At 46.0% G+C, this 22,148-nt stretch overlaps 1 protein-coding gene across 2 annotated transcripts in view; it reads left to right on the top strand.

The window, feature by feature from the left end:
- Positions 1 to 22,148, top strand: part of tnikb (TRAF2 and NCK interacting kinase b) — a 52,663-nt gene that overhangs the window by 9,432 nt on the left and 21,083 nt on the right. The window contains exons 3-15 of one of the 2 annotated variants that reach the window (XM_030756031.1): positions 11,442 to 11,498; positions 11,587 to 11,712; positions 11,848 to 11,958; positions 12,478 to 12,568; positions 12,690 to 12,820; positions 14,251 to 14,305; positions 14,798 to 14,876; positions 14,980 to 15,155; positions 15,246 to 15,312; positions 15,705 to 15,903; positions 16,132 to 16,248; positions 17,817 to 17,903; positions 20,961 to 21,158. In XM_030756031.1, coding sequence (XP_030611891.1) covers positions 11,442 to 11,498; positions 11,587 to 11,712; positions 11,848 to 11,958; positions 12,478 to 12,568; positions 12,690 to 12,820; positions 14,251 to 14,305; positions 14,798 to 14,876; positions 14,980 to 15,155; positions 15,246 to 15,312; positions 15,705 to 15,903; positions 16,132 to 16,248; positions 17,817 to 17,903; positions 20,961 to 21,158 — 1,494 coding nt within the window. The remainder of the gene's footprint in view (positions 1 to 11,441; positions 11,499 to 11,586; positions 11,713 to 11,847; positions 11,959 to 12,477; positions 12,569 to 12,689; positions 12,821 to 14,250; positions 14,306 to 14,797; positions 14,877 to 14,979; positions 15,156 to 15,245; positions 15,313 to 15,704; positions 15,904 to 16,131; positions 16,249 to 17,816; positions 17,904 to 20,960; positions 21,159 to 22,148) is intronic. The other variant, XM_030756032.1, reaches the window with a different exon arrangement.

Genomic DNA, 22,148 nt, shown 5'->3' with positions numbered 1-22,148 from the left:
AAGGTTGGAGATTGGCCTATAATTAGCTAAGACAGCTGGGTCAGTGATGGCTTTTTAAGCAGAGGTTTAATTACAGCCACCTTGAAGGTCTGTGGTACATAGCCAACTAATAAAGACTGATTGATCATTTTTAAGATTGAAGCATCAATAATTGGAAAGACTTCTTTGAACAGTCTAGTAGGAATGGGATCTAACAAACATGTTGCTGGTTTGGAGGAAGTAACTATTGAAGTTAACTCTGAAAGATCAACTGGAGCAAAAGAGTCTAAACAAATACCAGCAGTGCTGAAAGCAGCCGAACATGAAGAATAATCTTTGAGATGGTTATGAATAATTTTTTCTCTAATGTCTAAAATTTTATTTGTAAAGAAATCCATGAAGTCACTACTAGTTAACGTGAAAGGAATACTCGGCTCTACAGAGCTCTGACTCTTTGTCAGCCTGGCTACAGTGCTGAAAACAAACCTGGGGTTGTTCTTATTTTCTTCAATTGTTATAACATCCTGTATGGGAGGAAGTCTCAGTGATCTCCTCCTCTGTCCTCACCTCTGCATGGATCTGTGACAGTACAGATGAGCTTACATTTGACTCCAGGTCCTGTACAAGCCCAAACCATCACCCGTGTTCTTTTAGAGAGGAGAGCCTTTCTCCTGGCAGGCCTTCCAAACAAGCCACTGCCATGAACTTTGACCTTTAACATGCTAACTGAGGACTGTAGAGGGTGAGCTGTAGCTCTTGGGGGTTTTGGCAGCTCCTCATCTGACCTTGGTGTGACTTTGGTGCTCCTGGATGGATGGAGGCCGTCTTGAATGTTTTCTGATAGGTTCAGATCATTTTAATAACTCAGAGAACAAACACACAACTCTTGCGCAAGGAGGAGAGATCCGTTCCTTGAACTCAGCTCGCGGCTGAGCGGAAGTTATCTGTCCTGAAGGACCGCTTCCTGCGCAGCGCTTTTATTCGGACTTTCACAATAAGATCACGTGGGTTACACCAAACGCAGTTTACAGCATGTAATAAACAACATTCTTGGCTTTTTCCTTACCATATATGGTCGTAAGCATACTGTGACATGTGCGCATGTAACATGGCGTATACGAGACACGTATCCTATATGTGTTCTCTGCAGGCTTGAGTTTTTTGCATGTTTTCATTTCTGTGAACACTAACACGCTATAATCAGTCCTGTGTTGTTGTTTTTCAGTAATTTTAGATTATTTTCTGTTATGTCCTGATACAAAAAACCTGAAAGTGAAACGGGGTGTACTTTCTTCTTCACCACTAAATGAGAATCTGCAGTCCTGAGTTGATAGCTGTCACTTTATGAGGTAAGATTTTATTTTTATACTGGAAACAAATTGCTTAGTAGACTCTCTAGGCTATGCTAGAAATGAATTCAGATTAATTAATACGACGCGTCTCCATTTTACTATAATTAGCACCAAATTATCCTCTAAACTTAATAAGAAATTGCAATTACGTGAGTGATGCTTTCAAGGAAATTACAGTGAAGCTGCGCGGGTGATGAAATCAAACGTTGGATATGAGTGGAAACATTTGAAAGCAAAGTCGAGCGCTGTGATAAAAACAGTTAGCTTGTGTCCAGTTTGGTGACATTTTTTGAACTAAAGCAGAATCCTTTTTCATTCATCCTCCCTGCCAACGTTTTCTAGCAGCTTTCAGATCTTTTTCCACCCTCAGGGCTGCTGACGCCTCCCTCCTGGCTCCCGGTTTAGCAATCTTTCACAGTTACAGGCCGTGAGCGAGCAATGAAGGAGAAATATGTGAATGATGCTGAGAGTGCTCACGGAGAGCATTAAAGCATAAAAGATATGCTCAAAGTTTGCATCTCACTGCAGACCCTTTTCAGCAGGTTCGGCTGTTTGTGACCTTTTGATCGCGCTCGTTTGAGTTTCAAAGCTCGCACTCGAGGGTTCGACCGCCAAGGAGGCCGCTTTGCTTTTCACTGGGTTTGATTAATGAGTGAATGAGCTCTCACAGAGTGGACTTTATTCAATCTGTTATATTGATTAAAGCGGAGAGAGGCTCCTGCAGCCTTCGAGCTCTCTCTGAGTACCTCTCTCTTATTTCTCCTCACTGCTAATAGAGTAAAGTTTGATTCACTCAGCAGCCTTAATAAGGATTCTCCTGCAGGAAACTTTCATGCTTTTCATGCATGAAGATGCAACAATGACACACGTGTCTGCACGTGAACCTAAAAAACTCTGATGCTGGATCCGGTTTATAATAGCTTCAGCGGTGCCTTCACCCTCAATCACCTCCAGCAGATTCCTGGCAGCTGGAGTCCTTTAATTCAGCATAAACGGAAGTCTTTGATTTGAGCTCGGAAAGTGAAGTTCTATAAAAGGAGGTCTGAAGACAGGAGCTGCTGTGGAGGCGCTGATGTCACCGGCTTTTGTTTGCCAGTGATCTCGGTTACTTCCTACAGCATTCAGAAACACTTCATACAGCAGTCTGCAATTTTCAGGCTGATTTTACCGTATGAAGAAGGAGCCAATAAAAACACAGGCTGGCTCCTGCTGCGGCTTCAGTGAAGGCTCAGCACAAGGAAACAAGCAGGCATTTCAGAGGAAATAGAAGAAAAACGAACCTAAACGAGAACTTGAACAGGCTGCTTCCTGTTAGTCTTATTCCTGCAATATCATATTAATGTTGCTGTAGGAGTGTCAGGGCAGCTTATCAATCACACGTACAACCCCCCCAACAATCTTCCTTTACCTTTTTATAACACCAAACAAATAAAACCAGCATCTTTACAGATGCTGCCCCTGGAGTAAATCACTGCTCCTCCTGGAGGTGGCAGGTTTTACGGGGCCTCCTGAAACCAACAAAACCAGCAAAAATGCTGTTTTTCAGGCTTCAAAACGTGGAGTCCACAGACAGCTGGTGGCGTATCGGTGGCTACTTCCATCGTTTATATACAGTCTATAGTCCCTCCTGTAGTGAAACAGGTGTAGCAGAACACATGAAGATAGGATTATGTTGGATCTCTTCGTCTCTGCGGTTCATGTTCAGTGTGAAACAGTCATAAAGGTGACGTCATTTTTTTTTTAACTCTGTGAGTTTTTGGTTTCAGGTTTAATGTTTTTATTTGTTTGCATCTTTCTAACATAAACTCGTGGCCCGAAAACCCCGAAGGCAGACGTTTCCCACGTGTCACAGCTGTGAGATAAAATCAGTCAGTTACGTGGACGGGGACACACACCGGACTTCCTCCTTAGTTTTCTTTCCTCTGCCGTGAAGCTACGCTTGTTTGGTCTCATTAAAGTTGGAGTTGCTGCATCTTTGTAACTTCCTGAAACACACAACTCTTGCACCCACTTCACACAGCAGTTGGCCTCACGTGGAGCTGAGAAAGCAGCAACTCTGATCCAAAGCAACACTGAGCGTCACAGGAGCCTCTTCTCTCTGTGACAGCAGGACCATCAGCCTGACCTCGAGTCTCACGGTGGCTTAGTCCAAGCTTCTGCAGCCATTGAAAATGTATCCACCTTTGTTTCAGCAGTTGTTAGCTTGTTACAGAATTCCAGGTTGTTCTGCATTTCACTGGAAAGAAGAGCTCATTCTGGGAAGCAGGTTCCTGGGAATACCGGCATCTCAGTTCCTGGCATCAAACCTCAGATTAGTGCAGACTCATGATTCATGCAGTGAAGTAACCATGTGCAGTTCATCACAGGCTGGACTATATGTGTGTTACTATTCATTCCTTTTTTAGGCACAGAGATTAATCAGAAAATGTCCTTTGATCAGTGGTTTCTGTAGGAGGTGAGTCATCAGCAGACCTTCATCATATGCAGGTGATCTCTGGTTCAGCACTCAGCTGCTTCCAGGTTTGTTAAGACAAAGAAACAGAAGCACACACATGTTTGAGCTTCTGAAGCATCTGTGAAATCAGAGGCAGCCACTCCCTAAATCACAGCCTGTTTATCACCTGTTTTACTTTTAATGGAGCCATTTACTCATTTACTAAATAAACACCGTGCTGTGTTAAATAAGACTTCTGATTAGTGATTGAAACCATAAAGACATTAGGACAGTTTTTACTGAGGTCATAAATAAAGTGGGAAGTAGGGTCATTCCACCATAGACTTCCATATAATAAGACACCCCCTGCTGGTATTTCCATGACCTGCTGCAGTAAAGCGTGCTTTCTGTAGGTGCAGCTTATTTATTCTTCTCCTCTACCTGCACAATTTTTACGTCTCAGAAACGTCGGTCCTAAAGCACCGACCTTCTCTGGTCTTCTCTGGAGAGTCGAAAAAGTCTGGCAGAGTCGTGACTCACATTTGCAAAGAGGACCATTCTCCCTGTTAGGAGCCAGCAGGAAGGATAAAATCCAGATTCAGGCACTTTTTTCCTCCATAGGAGATGTCAGGCTGGTAGTGCTGCCACTCATCTCAAAGCCACGGTCCTCCTGAGACCTGAGCTAGCAGCGTTAGCATCAGGACAGTTAATGCTTACCTGATCTGCTAAGTTCACCTTTCTCCTCGCTGGCTCATCTGACCTGAAGCCTACATCTGTATGACATGAGATTCAGTCTTCTAATCTAAAAACAAGAGGGTCCAACCACAAGTCAGCTTTAAGGCACTGCTGCCATGGCCTCACTTTTTCATGTGCCCTCTGTGATAGCACAGCTCAGGATAGGTCTCAGTGCTAATCTCTCATTCTTCAAAGGCTGTAAGAGCACAGGGTGAGGAGAGGGAGCTGAGACAGGAGCAGTGGGAAATGAATGCAGTGTTTCAGGCCGGGAATAGGACAGTAATGACAGCGGTGCAGTCCGTGAGATGAATGTCAGGCAGGAGTCTGCAGCTCATGTAGGGACGTGCACAACTATTCGACCTGAGGCTTAAATGTTGCTTCGTCCTTTAAAGTAAATATTCATATTTCATTCATGTTTCTGGACAGCTGTGGTTGTAGCCTGGGCTTATTTTGGGACTTATGGCTTAGTTACACTACTGGCAAATATTTGTGGTCAGGATGTGGCTCCAAAGTCATGAGGCAGGTGAATGTGGTTATATAGGCCAGCGCTGGTCTAACTGTCACACCTAGCCCATGTCAGGTGGAGCAGTGGCCCACAGAGAGCTGCAGATGAGGGCCAGATTGGGCTGAAACATTCATGTCTGTGCAGTCTGTTCGGTGTACAATTACAGGAAGCTGTAAACATTATAAACTAAGAAATGAGAAATGTTACGTGAGCCGTGTCAGAACAAACTGACCTGACATGAAGCTACAATAAAGCTGCTGCTGTTTGCACTCATCATGCTTTCGTTTCAGCCTCCAAACCACTTGGTTACATTTGGGAATCAGGGTTAAACGGCCTCTTTGCACATTAAAAATGGCTCTTAAAGGTAGCCGGTGCTTTAAAGTGTCCATCCATACGTGTTCAATAAGGAATGGCATCATCTTCACTTTCACTGCCACTGGTATGTCATGGCACTGAGACCAGATGTGAATATCTCAGAGGGGAGCTTCTGTGACAGCGTGGTGGTATTTCGTACTGTGGGAATGGTGATAAGCTGGTGTAGCTGCTGCCAGTTTGGGGGTTTGAACACGAAGTAACAGCCTGCTGTTTGTGTGTTTTTCTTTAAAATGCAGAATCATACTTCTTTGTGGTTCTCCTTTCACAGTCGCCTCTAAAACACCAAATGTGGTGAAGTTGTGTATTTCTGTGACAACAGGACGCAGACAGGAGCCCACGCTCGTGCACAGGCGTGTGTTTGCAGGAACTTTTGTCAGTCTGTTTCTGCCTTCATATGTCAGGACTTGTGTTCAGGTTAGGAATGCGAGGCTTGTCTGAACGCGGGACCTGAGGTGTGTTTTTACGCCTGAGGCTGCCTCAAAAGGATATTCTGCCCTTTTCTACCTGCAGTCCTCCTCCTCCTCCTCCTCCTCACCTGCCACCTCCCTCTGTTCTCTCTCTGCTGCTATCTTTATCTCCCCGTCTGCATGTGTGGATTCAGGTGCTGCTTTAATGCAGCTTCCTCCTGTCGTCCCGCCTCTGCCATAGTCCCGCGTGCGCACACACACAGACACACACGGGAAGCTCTGTGTCACCTTTGGGAGATTTGTCTGGCTGGCCGTCAGCGTCAAAGGAAGAGAGATAGCAAAACAAAGAGGCTCTCCAAGATGCTATCTCTGCCTCTCATCTCCCCGCTGTTATCTGCCTCGCCTGTTATTGCCTCATCGTGCTGGATCGCTGCCGTTTGTCCTGCAGTCACAGCAGCACTTCACACACTTAACCCGAGGTCCAGGGAGCAGGTTCGCTGACTTTATGGATTATAACTTTGCTGAGTAAATCCCAGAATCCCCTCAAATCTGCCAGAGCTGCCTGGAAAGGCCTGCAAACTGAGTCAGGGCTCTGAAACTGTGAACATCTGTGACTCTGTGTGTCTGCTGCCCATTAGTGACTTCACCTTCTAGCCTTGAAAGAAGAGCTTTCAGGAAAGGATGCAACACTCTGTCAGGTGACCTCCACCAAGGAGGTGATTGGTTTGGTTTCTCTGGTTCTTTACTCAGAAAGTTACGGACAGATCTGCATGAGAACTTCAGCTGAGAACTTCACCTGAGGTGGGTTTTGGTCCAGCCTACAAATGAGTAACTTTGGGAGTCGATCTGCATCTGGATCCAGGAATTTTGAATCATGCATTTCGACTTTAGTCATCTTGATTTTCTAAAGAAAATATCACAAATGATGGATCAAGACATCCTTTTAGATACAGTGACTCAATTCATGGCTGGTGTGGCTGGAACCGTACGACGCACGATATTTGACTCACAGGACTGAACTGAAGACCTGAGGGAAGGGGCTTCCACACAGGGAGAGAGATGATCAGAAATCACAGAATATTGTGGCATGATTAGGCACTTCCTGTTTTACTTTGAAGGGTCTGCTTATTAAACACTTGAGTTAATTTTACTTCCTGCCTTGGCTCGGTTTCCTGCCCTCTTTGTGCCACACCTGTGTCTCAGTGTGTCCTCCTCATCAGATCATCATGTTACCACTTGTATTCAGGCTTTCCAGCATTCCTCAGATTTCCATGGTTTCCTGTGCTTCCCTGTTTCTTTCTGCTGATAACACGCTGGCTTATTTCAGATGAAGGACTCTGGATTTTTCTTTGCTCTCTTGTATTTGGTTTTTCTTTCTTGAGAAATCGTTACAGACACAATGAAATGTGGCGACTTGTGTTGACTGCAGGTGAACATCTTCACACTGTGCTTCTGTAGGAAAAGGTGTATTTTTAATAAATATGCAGTATTGTGCAAATATCCTGAGCTTCCCTTCATTTCTTGATATTTTCCTTCCAACGCTCCTGTGATGTTTTTAAAGTGCTCTTGAGCAATAGTCCTCCAGCTTTCTGAAGCTCTTTAAAAGGACATTGGCTGCTTTTTCACTCAGCTTCAGTCGCTGTGACTCTGACCTATGAACCATTCAAGCATTAAAAGCCACCTCACTCAAGGGATGAACCCGTGTTGTGTCTGCACGTAGCAGACAGCTTAGCAACGAGCAACTTTAGACACTTTGTTACCAGCAGCCTGTCACAAAAACACATTTGTTCCATTTTCTTTAGTTGAGTCTGTGAAGAATGCCAACAATAATAGTTTTACAAATATAAAATAGTATTTTTGCACCAACAAACTGATTCCCAAAGAGCTGTCACACAAATGTTGGCATATCTCAGCACAGTGTGTACAGTGTCCTTAAAAGATTTGAGGAAACTGAACAAGAGGTGGACAAAAGAAGAGGTGAGTGGCCTAAAAAACTACAGCAGATAAACAGTATCTGAAAGTCACATCCTTAAGGAAAAGACCTGACAGGACCTGAGAGCTGATCATCTGCTCTTCCATCAGAGGTGGTCTCAGTGGAAGTGCAGCTGTCAGGAAGGGAAGCAGGGAGGAAAGGCTGAGGTATGCCACACAAGAGCTGGGTTGAACATCTGCAACCATCTGTGAAACCCGGTGGAGGCTCTGTCATGGTTTGAGTGGTGTTGGAGATCCTGTCAACATTCATGGAATTATGAATGCAGAAAAGTGCCATCAGATTTCGATCCACCATCTGGAAGGCATCTGATTGGCTTCATCTTTCAGCATGACAATGATCCCAAACACACTGCCAGTTCAGTAAAAACATCCCTGGATATAAAAACACAGGTGAACTCTATCAGAGCCCAGACCTCAGCATCACTGCAGCAGTGTGGGATCATCATGACAGAGCCCAGAACCAAAGGCAGAAACATCCACAGAAGAGCTCTGAATGTCCTTCAGGAAGCCTGGAGAACCGTTCCTGCAGACTGCTTAAAGAAACTGCAGGAAGCTCCTCAGAAAGTATAAAGGAGGTCACACCAAATATTGACTTTCAAACTCATTATAGCAGCACAGACTCTGCTTTTGCCTTATAGCCTGTATTTCCATTTATGTTTTCATATGCTTCAATAAATCATCTCTTTCTCATTTTCCCAGCTAAATATAAAGAAATGAGTGGTGGCTCAAGACTTTTGCACAGTACTGTAAGTTATGAAGCCATGTTTTTGCTATGTTGGCCCAGTGGTGATTATATTAGTGTGTTAGCGGCCCGTGAGCTAATAAGGGATGTAATTACTGTAATCAGAGCGGCAATGGAAGGACGAGCTTCATTTCTCAGGTTTATCCTGACCTCTGAGGTCAGCAGCTGTCTGAGGTCAGAGCCGTGGATAGTTCCTCAGGTACGAGAACATGACGTGGTGTTTGGTACTGAGAACCATCAGAGCGAGCATAAATGGAGCTTCAGACTGACATTAATGGCCAGTTTTGCTGTGTGGTTTCCACTTCTACCTGCCTGTCAGCCAGCTGACTGAGAGACAGTGGAGCCTAAACCAATTATCATGTTTTAAAGGGAGGCTGAAGCACACTTGAGCTCTTAATGGGTGAAGGTTGGAGCCGGTTCACAGCACATCTATTAAAATGGCATCTGAGTACAAAGGTTTTGATTGGATCATTAATGGCAGATCCAAGGTCAGCTTTCAGTAATCCCTGATTGGCATGGTAATCAGGGCTTTAGATTAGCTTTAATCCAAATGATTCTAAAATTATTGATAATGATGATGCTGAATTATCAAAAGCTCAGCGATGGTGAGAGAACGTGAGCGAGGCGGTGGAATAAAACAGGAAACAAAGGATGTGAGACGGAGAGAGAGATGAAGAGACTTTCCATACTCGGAGGTGATCTCGGCCTGTCAGATACACTCAGCGTCTGATGCAACGCTGAGTAACCGAGACGTGTGTGTGTGTGTGTGTGTGTGTGTGTGTGTGTGTGTGTGTGTGTGTGTGTGTGTGTGTGTGTGTGTGTGTGTGTGTGTGTGAATCTGAGGGACTCACATGTGAAAGTGACCCAGTGTGTGAAACACCACGGCCTCCTTACACACACACAGAAACCATCGCTTTTCTCCTCCAACCCCACATTCATTCATTGCCCTCACTGCCAGGCCTGTTGCTAGGTTACCATGAGGAAATGGTGTGTGTGTGTGTGTGTGTGTGTGTGTGTGTGTGTGGTGAGGTGGATGAATTTCCACTTTCTCGCTTTAACAGCTGCTGTGATACCAGCTTTGCTTTGAAGGAGGAGACGTTGGATTTTAGTTCAGCTTCACTGTAAATTATTTAAGTCCTCCTGCTGATGAAGAGGCTGCAGCTCTGCAGCTCCCCGTGCAGCTCCCCGTGGTCACCGCCGGCCTTCCCCCTTTGGAAAGCCTGACCATGAATTTAAAGGGCTTTATGCATCTTTAGATTTTAAATAAAACCTTGTTATTAACGACAGCTGTTGTGTGTACTCACAGCCCAGCTGTGTGCCTCAACATCAACACAAAGAAACAAAGTTGGGTTGGATGTGATGACCAGTGCTTGGGGAAAGATACTGAGCATAAGTCAGAGCATTATGCCACTTCATTAGGTACACCTACACTTTAATCCTTCTTTAGGTAGATTCAGGAAGTTGCTCCAAAGAGTCCTCAGAGATTTTGGTCCATATTGACGTGAGACTAGATTTATGAGCTGCATATTCATGGTGCAAACTTCCCGTTCCACCACATCCCGAATGTGTTCCATTGGATTGAGACCTGGTGACTGTGGAGTGTGTGAGTGCAGCGAGCTCACTGTCATGTTCCAGAGACCAGTTTGAAACCATTTCAGATCATTTTGAGGGTGTTGCTGTGATTTGGCACCTTACAAATAAAATGATCTGAACTCTATGACATGGTGTGTTATCCTGCTGGATGCAGCCATCAGAAGATGATGCACTGAGATCATAAAGAGATGGAAATGGTCAGCAGCTATACTCGGGTAGGCTGTGGGGTTTAAATGATGCTTAGCTGGTACTAAGAGGCCCAAAGTGTGCCAAGAAAACATCCGCAGCTTTCATGCTGTTTATGACCCTACCATCTGGATGCTGCAGCAGAAATCAGACTCATCAGACCAGGAGATGTTTTTCTTCTGCTGTCCAGTTTTGGTGGGTCTGTGTGACCTGTAGCCTTAGTTTCCTGGTGTGGTCTTCTGCTGCTGTACCCCATCATGTTGTGTGTTCAGAGATGCTCTTCTGCATACTTTGTAACCAGCGGTTGAGTCCCTGTTGCCTTCCTATCAGCTTGAAGCAGTCTGGCCATGCTCCTCTGTCCTCTGTCATCAGAGAGCTGCTGTTCACTGGATATTTCCTGTTTTCCTGTTCTCTGGAAACCTCAGAGCCGGCTGTGTGGGAATGTCTTCAGCAGTTTCTAAAACCTGCCTGACACCAACAAGCATGCCAAAGACACCTTTCTTCCCCATTCTGATGCTCGGTCTGAACTTCAGGAGCTGACGTTTGAACATCGAGCTGCTGCCGTGTGATTGGCTGATTAGATCATTGCGAGCAGTTGATGAGGTGTACCTAAGACTGTAATGATCTGGACACAGTTTTGCGTGTGAAGCATACTGTCCACAGACTCATCTTTCATTTCTGTGACAGTTATCTGGTTACACATGACTGAGCGACTCTAAACAAACAGGCGGTGCATTTATTGCTCCAGGAAGCTGCAAACAGGTGCACATTATCGCTGATGATCAGGACCACGTGCTGTCAAACGTGACCCCCCACAGGGAAACACAGCCCACCCTGGAAACGTCACGGTAACGTTCTGTGGGGTCTAAAGCTGACGGCTTCTGTGCTTCTACCATCCGTCTTTATTTGAAGGCAGAAGTCATTCTTTGCATCAATACATCTACACAGTTTTCTCCCAAAAGGTCCCCATGAGCGCCCCCTGCAGGGGTGCTGAGACCCCATCAGAAATCTCTCCCAAACTTGGAATTACTAAACTGGGTTTCTGCTTCTTCTTAAGAGATTAAAGGAAATGTTGAGTAGACGTGTCCCAGATGGAAATCGGTGACTCGTCCCTTTGATCTGCTCTCTGTCTGTTTTTCAGGGTCGCCATGTCAAAACAGGCCAGCTCGCTGCCATCAAGGTCATGGATGTCACAGGAGTGAGTGACACTCTCAGCTGCCTTTAGCCCTTTCCTGTGTATGTTATTAGCATCGTGCTGCATCTGACTCAATGTGTGTGTGCTTCAGGATGAGGAGGAGGAGATTAAAGCTGAGATCAACATGCTGAAGAAGTACAGCCATCACAGGAACATAGCGACCTATTATGGAGCCTTCATCAAGAAGAACCCTCCAGGAGTGGACGACCAGCTGTGGGTGAGTCGCTCTAACAAACAGGTTTTCTTAGCAGATCTGAAATGAGTCGAAGCGACGGGAGCACCAGTCCTGCTGCACAGAAACTAAGTGTTCTCCAGAGGTTTGCAGTCTAACGTCATCTGTGTGTTTGTGCAGCTGGTGATGGAGTTCTGCGGGGCCGGCTCGGTGACAGATCTGATCAAAAACACCAAAGGGAACTCCCTGAAGGAGGAGTGGATCGCCTACATCTGCAGAGAGATCCTCAGGGTGAGCTCCCAAGTGCTGACGGTGAAAAGGAGAAGCTGTGCTTGTATGAACATAAGAAACACCCAGCAGGTTCCCAGAGGAACGCCTCCAGAGTTTTTACAAAACATAAGAAAGTCCACTGCATGTATGTGAAAAATATGGCAAATTTCTCTCTAGCAAACCAGGCAGGTTTGCTAGAGAAATGTGCAAGAAAAATAAAAATGTCAAATTTAAGAGAGAAAAACTGTCAAATATACGTGAACAAATTTACAGGAAAAATGTGGAAATTATTAAGAAAAAATGGGAAATTTACAAAAAAGAAAATTAGGACAAACATGTAAGTTTATGAGAGAATTTGACCAGAAAAAAACAGATTCCTGAGGCATGTGTGCACATGTGGTTTGTTGTTTCGTTTTAGTAACTGTGTATCTTTAGCATATTTTGGCCTCAAAAATCAGAAATGAACCTGAAGCTAAAAGAGTGCTCAAACATGTCTGCTGCAGCCTGACCTGCTTTCAATCATCGTTTCCTCGTCTCCAGGGTCTGACCCACCTCCACCAGCACAAGGTCATCCACAGAGACATCAAAGGTCAGAATGTGCTGCTGACGGAGAACGCTGAGGTCAAACTGGGTGAGAAGGCAGTTAAATCCTAATCGTGACTACGCTGAACCCCCCAGTGCTGCTGAGGGGACTTTGATCAACAAATGAACTGCATAGCTCAGTGTGTGTGTGTGTGTGTGTGTGTGTGCAGTGGATTTTGGTGTGAGTGCTCAGCTGGACCGTACGGTGGGACGTAGGAACACATTCATTGGGACCCCGTACTGGATGGCCCCCGAGGTCATCGCCTGTGATGAGAATCCTGATGCCACCTATGACTTCAAGGTAACTGGGCACGACTCAGGCCTGTGACGCAGGATTAAGGTCTCAGCAGGTTTAACTCTTCACTTTTAAGGAGTCGGCTCACATCGTCACGGTAACCTGCACACCTATCAGTGATTTTCTGTTACTGGAAGATCCTGCAGCCCTCGGCTCGTGGATAGAGACGGTGTTTGCCTGAAGAAAGGCTGCAGAAGCACAATAATAATATTAGTTTAATGCATTAATAAGAACGTGGGCACTTATATTAACGAAGCATGCGGCGGTCCTGGCTGTGCATTGATCTTATTTTTGGTTATGGACTAGTTTCCTTGCAGGGGTCATCTTCTGAAGGGAAACAGCACAGAGGTGAGAGTTTACCTGATAAATGAGACTCAGGTGAGGTCAGGTGCTCCTGTTTCTCTCTGGGCTTCATATTAGTTCAAGACCATGTCTTTAATCTACACTGTGCAGCAGCGCGTTCATGACCGGCCTGCTGTGGATGGGATCTCCTCGTGTCGTCAGCGTCAGGGAGCCTCAGCATGAGAACCATTTAGCCTTCATATACACATAAACTAAAGGATGCTATAGTTTCCCTCCTCCTGTAACTCCACAGTGATAGCAGTGCTGTGTGTTTGCAGAACTTTTGCTCACTTTGTGAAACTTCTGTTTCCTGTCCACAGCGTGAGGTTAGTGATGAACGCGCTGCTGCACGGTTCACATTAAAGCCCTGCTGTGCATGAACAGTGCTCGTATGAAACATCAGTGGAACAGCTGCTCTGAATGAATTTGGATGTTTTCACCTCCGTGTTTGCTTGATTTGAATAAAGGAGCGTTTGGATCCAACGAGCTAGGACAGAATACCGGGGCGATCCCCGCAGAGCAGATCCAGTCTGAAATCTCAATGACTGAAAGAAGGATAAACGTGCACTTTCTGCTCTTTTTCTTTTTCTTAAACTGCTCTTGCAGTCAAACTGCTCGTAGCTGTGAACAAACACACGCTGACCTTTAAAAACAATCCCTCACATCGTATCTGCTGTTTCTGTGAAGTCGTGTAATCTCTGATTATTGCTACCCGAGCGCACCGACAGAAATGAGAACCCTTCCTTCAGAAATCAGCGAGTGTGCAGCGGTTACTGTAATGGGGACAGGACGAACCCCTGCGGCGAGCCGGTGGAGGATGTGCGCCTACACCATTAACTCCAACCCTCCAGGGCTTTACGTGACAAGAAGCCCTCAGTTCATGTTCCAGAACCAACGCTCAGATCTGCAGCTAAAAACAGAAAGGCGCTGATAATGCTGATGAAACGTTAAAGACAGACACAAACAGGCACAGATGGCACTTTTTTCTGACTGTATTTTTATCACTTAACAAGTACAGCGATCAGATCTCTGCAAAGTGTTGAGTCGGTAACACGCGGCGAGGATGTGAACGTTTGGTGTTTCTCTCTCTGCAGAGTGATCTGTGGTCGCTCGGTATCACAGCTATAGAGATGGCAGAGGGAGCTCCACGTAAGTGTGATTCACTGTGATCAGCTGACACTCACAGCACAGTTTGTCTGCGAGCTCAACACATAAATCCACGTCTTTCCCTTTTTCTCTTTCTGCTTTGCACCTTCTTCCTGTCTCCTCCCCCCTCCCCTCTTTGCTCCTACTTTAACTGCTTCCTTTCCTTTCCTTTCTTCTCCTCTTATTTTATTTCCATTTATTTGGTTTTATTCCCCCTTTGGATTGTTTCCTTTGCTCTTTTCTGTCATGCCTTCTGATCATTACATTTTCTTCCTTTCCTTTTGTCCCATCTCATCTCATTTCCTTTCCTTTCCTTTCCTTTCCTCTGTCTTGTCCCATCTTCTTTCCTCCTCTTGCTTCCTTTCCTCATCTACTCACCTTTCCTTGGCTCTTTTGCTTCCTGCACTAATACTTGTGTCATCTCATCTCTTCTCTCCCCTTATTTTCTTTCCTTTTATCTGCACTCCTCTCCTTTCCTTCCTTTTGCCTCCTCAGCTCTGTGCGACATGCATCCAATGAGAGCGCTCTTCCTCATCCCCAGAAATCCTGCCCCGAGACTCAAATCAAAGAAGTGGTGAGTCACTCAAACACACACAGAAACATGTGAGACGGTAAAGCTGCGGAGAATAATTTATCAGATAATTCATGATTTGAAATAATTGTGTGCTCGTGTTCAGGTCGAAGAAGTTTCAGTCGTTCATAGAGAGCTGCCTGGTGAAGAGTCACAGCCAGCGGCCGAGCACCGAGCAGCTCCTCAAACACCCGTTCATCAGAGACCTGCCCAACGAGCGGCAGGTCCGCATCCAGCTGAAGGACCACATCGACCGCACCAAGAAGAGGAGGGGCGAGAGAGGTGAGGAGGCACCGCCCTGCCGACTCGCTTCGGCTCACAGCTGTTCCAGCAGATGCAAACACTGACCTGAGATCTGTTTTTTCCCCTCAGACGAGACTGAGTACGAGTACAGTGGGAGTGAGGAAGAGGATGAAGAGAGGGACATAGGAGAGCCCAGGTGGGATTACTGTAGCAGCCACAGCCTCTGCTATGGCTGCAGTTCCTCTAATGCCCACTTGAGGCACTGCTCACAATAACAAACCTGTGTGAACCTGCAGGATTTTATTTGCAGATATTTCTGCTTTACAGCTAGCTCACTTCACCTGATAACTCCACCTCCTCATCCAAGTACGGTCACTATGCTCACAAACAAATGGGTGGTGTTATGGTTTTTATACAGTCTGTGGTTACTGCTAATGAAAAAGTGCTACATAAATATCACCGCTGCTCATCTTCAGCCTTCAACTGATGCAGCAGAGAGTAAAGAGCCAAACGTCATTTAAAAAACTATAGAAGTCGCAGTTCTGTTTAATTATGTCGCTAACTCTCCTCTGATTGGCCGTCCTCCAGCTCCATCATCAACATTCCCGGTGAGTCCACACTGAGGCGGGACTTCCTGCGTCTGCAGTTGGCCAATAAGGAGCGATCAGAACTGATCCGGCGTCAGCAGCTGGAGCAGCAGCAGAACGAGGAACACAAGCGCCAACTACTGGCCGAGAGGCAGAAACGTATAGAAGAGCAGAAAGAGCAGCGGCGGCGGCTGGAGGAGGTAACCTTCTGACCTGACGGTCGCTCATTAAAGGCTCATTACGCAGAATCAGATGGAGATAAAAGAGAGGTGTTTGTTTCAATCTGTGAAAAACATCTCAGGAAATCACTCATCTTCATCACACCTGTGTGTTAGCACCTCAGCTCATCCAGATGCCAGGAAAACAGAGCTGACGTGCAGCACACACACACACACACAGCTGAGGTGTAAAATTGTTTCCACCTACAGCAACAGCGTCGCGAGCGAGAGCTGAGGAAGCAGCAGGAGCGAGAACAGAGGCGGAGGTATGAGGAGATGGAGCAGCTCCGCCGGGAGGAGGAGAGGAGGCACGCAGAGAGAGAGCAGGTAAGGAAACACCTGACTGACAGGTGTCATACGGGGAGGCGTGGCTTGTTAGCCCCTCTGCAGCCAGTACCTGTGATAATTGAAGTTCTCTACATAGATTCACATGCTCAGCTGTAATAACATTAAGGCTCCTACAACAGGTGTAAACTACACATTTCACATGTTTACAGTGTGGATGTCGGCCTCCAGACACCAGGGGGTGCTGCAGAGAGAGGTTTACGTGAATGAATGAGCTTTATCTCAGCTGGAATAGAAAAAAAGGAATAAAAGACACTTAAACGAGCTCTCACTAACCTTGGTAAAGGAAATAACTGTGGGACAGTTTGTGAAACAAATACGAATGAATTTCCTCCACTTTTATAGCAACAGTAATTTGTGCTCTTTGATTTTTATTTGTTCCCACACTCGATTATCTGACAGTTAAATGAACATTTTACTCCATATAATGAGTTCTACTTCCTGTCCCGTTAGAAAACCCACAGCATCACTGCTGCTTTATTCACTGGGAGCTGAAAAGACATTTCCAAGGTGCATCATGGGAAATGAAGGATTTTGTGTCTTTAGAGCTCAGATTAAAAGTCAGCATGTTTAAGTGTGAAACTAAGTGAGCATCATTTTATGTCTTTTATACAGTATTATATTTAAAAAGGTTATGCCAGAACTTTGCACCAAATTTCCTGCTTTTGCAGGTCTACAACCTTCAGAGAACACTGTGAGAGGAAGAATTAGCAGGACAAATGTCTCCCTCAGTCAGATTTGGCTTTGCTTTAAATGGGGGTTTAATTAGAAGCATCTAAGCTGCAGTTTCTGGAAATCAAAGCCAGCACTCTACAGGCTAAAAATACTTTACTGAAAGGTCTCATTTCTGAGGTTTTTATGTCAAATAATTCTGCTGTTATCGATTATTGTTTGTCTCAAAGCTCTAAGCAATGCAAAGCACCAACTTTCCACCCAACTTCCAATGTTATTCCCTCTGCTTTTGCTCAGTCTGCAGCATTTCCTGGTCCAGGAAAATCTGTGATTTCACTGAGGGAAAAAAAGGCCGTTCTAAAAGCTCGAGCTGCAGCCGATGATTATAGGTGTAGCTGACAGACAGAAAACTGTCATTTTAACTTTAAACCTTTAACTTTTACTGAAGTATTTCTGTGTGGAGACCCACAGAACTACAACATCCATGGATCTGTTGGCTGTAGTATCACCACACATCCATCCTCAGGCTGCAGCACAGTCGGCTTATTAATGACTCACAGTTACCTTCCTTCACTCTCAGAGAGAAATGTCTTCCTCCTGCACAGCTGATTTCATGCTGTCCTCTCGATAATAAACATGTCTTTCTGTTCTACTAATTACGCCCCTGCTGCTCCTCTTTTTTTCCTCCTCGCCTATTCCTGACTAAATCCCTACTTTCACACCTCTCCTACTTTTGGCTGTCCTCCTCCTCTTTCCTTTTCTTCTATTTCCTGCTCCGCTGATGTCACTGGTTGCCTGGGCTCCGATTTGCTTGCGCGCCACCCGGCTGCTTTCTGATTGGCTGCCCGTGGTGCTGGCCGGGTCTCCTGATTGGTTAGGAGTATATCCGTAGACAGCTGGAGGAGGAGCAGAGGCAGCTGGAGATCCTGCAGCAGCAGCTCCTGCAGGAGCAGGCCCTACTGCTGGTAACACAGCACACAAACACACAAACAGACACAGACTGATGTCTTCACAACAACACAGTGCCTGATATCATAAGATAAATACCCTAAAATGTTAGAGAGAAAACCTGTGAGCAGGGACCTGGTGACAGTGAGGCAGAAGAACCTCCTTTTAACAGGAAGGGACCTCCAATAGAACCAGACTCAGGAAGGGAAACCAGGATCTGTTAATCCTGGATTAAGTTATCTTACATACAATGCTTTATGCTGTAAATACCACCTGAATGGTTCCTCAGGTTCTGTGCACACCTGCACTGCGGCCCTGCAGCGTAGCAGTTGTTAGCTTGATCTTTGAAAGTGTAGGCGGTGTAAAAGATGGATGTAGCCACCATGACATCACTCAGTGTTCAGCTGTTATTAAACCGATCTGTGTGCTCGCTGACAGCCTATCAGCACGTCCTGGTGATCCTCCTTAGAACATAAGTACCATAATTTACAACAGACTTCATGTTTTATTCAGTGAAACAGCAGATTAATGAAGTCACAGAGTGGGGGGGGGGGGCTCCCCCTGCTGGCAGAATAAATCACATTTAAGCGCTTCAGACCCAGAAGTCACGTTTGTCTTTCATAACCTCTGTTTTAAACACAGCAGGTAAACTTTTCTTTTTTCAGGGGGGATTTTTGCCTTCAGTGGATATGAGGCAGCACAGCGGGGAGCGAGCAGGGGTCACGGGTTGGACTCAAACCCACGCTGGAGTTTTTTAGTCGTGTGGCATGTGTTCACCTGTTCAACCAATGAGCAAACAGGAGGGGTGACCTGAGAGTGAGCATGTAAGAAGGGCTTCAGGTTTCACAGTTGATGCTCAGTGAGGCCCAGCTCTGGATTTTGGTTTGCTTGATTTCTGATCTGTGATCAGTTTTACTAGGTTTCCCCACTCAAAACCACCCAGAAATGCCTTGTTTATCTGCAGTGACATTCTGAGCTTTCAGCCAGTTCCTTCCTCTTCAGCTCCCTAATCTAATTCTGACTTTGCACTAATGGCTAATCTGGGGCATCTTCTCCTGCTGAGTGGGCATCATGGTGTCCATCTCTGTGTCCCGTATCTGAGCACCTGCTGTGACTGAACCTCACAGAGTGTCTGCAGTGTGAAAACACGTGAGGCTACTATTTCCTGCTGAGTGCTCGAGCCAGAAGAACACCAGAGGAAAAATCCACCCTGAAATGGTTCAGAGTTCAACAGCTTCACACTCAGTGCAGGAGCTCTGAATCAGACTGCTGCTGAGTCATTACTGAGGTTCTCCTTCTTCTTCTCTGATTACCTTCCAAATAAGCCGCTGAGCTAAAAGCAACCACTGAACCCCAAAGTAAAGCAAGAGCTCGTACTGAGCAGGAAACCCTTTTTTTAATTTCCACCTGATGAAAACTCCTAAACTCATTCAGGAAAAGTCTCCTCCTCCCTGTCAGCACCTGACTGGACAGGTTTCCCCAGGTACACAGCCAAGAGACCTTTGATCTTTGATCATCTCTTCTGAATAACTCTCTGAACCTTTAGGTTATTAGAGTTACAATGACAGCTCCTGACTCATGAGTCCAGCCCGGATCATTGAGATTATACTCTGAGGTGTGTTCAGGTGCAGACGGTGAGTCCGGATCTGCAGGAGCTCTCATTGATGGTTTCCAGGAAGTTGGCCCGTTTCTCCTGAGGTAAATAAATTGTGACATGAAGGTGAAGGCAGTCGATAATCGATCAATGTGAGCCGAGCGGAGATGACTCACGTCGGGTTTTTTCTGTTTTACACAAAAAAAGTTACAAAGCATCAAATCAGTCAGCACACGGCGGTGGGCGTGGCAGTCGATGGCTGTCGCCGTGGAAAGACTTTATTCAGCATCGCTGTTTGTGATGATGCCGTCTTCATCTATCAGTGACATCAGAACTATCAGTTCACACACACACACACACACATAACATGATGGCATCCAGCGGTTCCAAGCCTGACGTGAGCTGCGACTCGAGGCTGTGCTCCATGAATTTAAACTTTATCAGAAGTCCATCTGAGCAATGCTGTGCAGCCGTGCATGTTCCTGCAGCTGTAACTCAGGTGCACTCATAATGTCACTGTTACTATACACAAAGTAAAGCAGGTTTGCAGCATCTTTAACGTGAGCGAGCGCTACTTTGATTTAGGGTCAGTCATTTCATATTTAGCAGGATTCCCTGCTGTGATGATGCTGTGATGTCACAGCTCAGCTCAAAGACTGTGAGACTGCGCTCATGCAGCCAGTTAGCACCTGCAGGACAAAGCAGAGCACAACCAAAGAAGAAGACAGACACTGAGAGCCCAGAGGTCAGAGGTCATTGTCGTGATACATCAAATTAAATGTATCTATGCATCCATCCATTCTCTTCCGCTTATCCGGGGCCGGGTCGCGGGGGCAGGAGCCTAAGCAGAGAAGCCCAGGTTTCCCTCTCCCCAGCCACCTCCTCAGGCTCATCCGGAGGGACCCCAAGGCGTTCCCAGGGCAGCCAAGAGATATAATCTCTCCAGCGTGTCCTGGGTCTACCATGGGGCCTCCTCCCAGTGGGACATGCCTGGAACACCTCACCCAAGAGGCGGCCACGAGGCAACCTAATCAGATGCCCGAGCCACCTCAACTGACTTTCCAAACGTGTTTGTAACTGAAATAAGATCAAACAACTTCTCCCTGCTGCCTCATTTTTCATTACAATAAAAAGCAGAAGTCTGGCAGGTTTGAGCCAAGATGGAAGACAGCAGCAGCAGAGAGGCAGCATCTATACCTTTATATTTGCTCTGCATGTTAGACATGTGGATGCAGTTACACAAACATCCCCTCCTAACAGCCGGGAGAGCCGCTTCCTTCCTACAGCTGATAGCTGGTATTCCCTTGTCTCCGCTCCCTCTGCTTTTTCTGCTTCTTTCTGCATTTATATAAAAGTTGGATCAAAAGTCTGAGCTGGCAGGCTCTGTGTTTGATCTGAACACACCATAGGGGCAGTGCTCTGGGTGTCCAGTACGTGTACGTGGAGTCCATGCTTTGACGCGTCTCTGCTTTGTGTGCAGGAGTACAAGAGGAAGCAGATCGAGGAGCAGCGGCAGGCCGAGCGGCTGCAGAGGCAGCTGCAGCAGGAGCGAGCGTACCTGGTGTCGCTGCAGCAGCAGCAGCAGGAGCCGCCGCGTCCGCCGCAGGACAAGAAGCAGCTGTACCACTACAAGGACCAGGCACCCAGCAGCAACGACAAGCCCTCCTGGGCCAAAGAGGTACCTCACCGTTCCTGTTTTACACTTATCTCAATGCTGCTGCAGGTTCATCCTCATGCATGCAAACAAAAAGCTAAACAAAAATCCTTCAGTCACTCAGCATCTAACAGAAGACTGACAAAATGAGGAAAGTGGGGCCATCCTGCCCCTTTATTTACTCACAAACTCTAACAGAGCAACTGTGCATGATTCAGAGTTCTTCTTTTTCCTACACAGGACCACCATGCAGCCCTTCAGTTCAGCCTCTCTCTGAAACAAGCTGTTTAAATCAACCTCCCTCTGATTGGCTGCCCCTCGTAAACAGTGATGACCATATTAGGGCTCTCTGACATCACATAGAACCAAAAGTAGAGAAAAATGTCTGAACCTGAGTGTTTAGATCAGTCTGAAGCTTTTAGCTCATAGGGATTACATACCTGTTTAACACAAACATCCACCAGTGGAACATGGTAAATATGAGTTACATACACTTCATATTTCACAGCACAGTTACAATTTAATGTGCAGCTATAGATGCAGATGATTTGAGTTATTTGGGATTTGATTTGACTACATTTAAATGATCTTTTAGCCACAGTAAAAGTTTCTAAGGAGGTGGTGCTGCAGCGCTGGATCCCAGTGGAAACAATCGCAGGTTCAAAGGTGGTGCTGCTAACATCCAAATGTGCACATACAGACTCAGGTGAAGCACGTGGGAGTGAGAACAAGGAAACTCAGTGAGCAGCAACTCCACTCACACAAACAGGTGTTTTTCATAAAGTGAGTGAAAGGCCTCTCGGAGGGCTCCGCTCCGCTCTGCAGGAATCCTCGGAGCTGATCTGCAGACGAGTCTGCGATGATCCTCAAAATAACAACTTTCTGATTTTTGTTTCTTGATTTTCCAGGTGAAGCAGACAACAAGCAGCAGGCTGAGAAATGACCAAATTAAGAGTTTTATTCCAAAAGTTTAAAGCAGCTTTAAATAGATTTGATCCATGTCGGTCACTCTCA

The sequence above is a fragment of the Archocentrus centrarchus genome, chromosome 20, assembly GCF_007364275.1.
Source record: "Archocentrus centrarchus isolate MPI-CPG fArcCen1 chromosome 20, fArcCen1, whole genome shotgun sequence".
NCBI lineage: Eukaryota > Metazoa > Chordata > Actinopteri > Cichliformes > Cichlidae > Archocentrus > Archocentrus centrarchus.
Note: the sequence above shows the minus strand (reverse complement) of the source record. Positions and strands in the feature narration are given on the sequence as shown.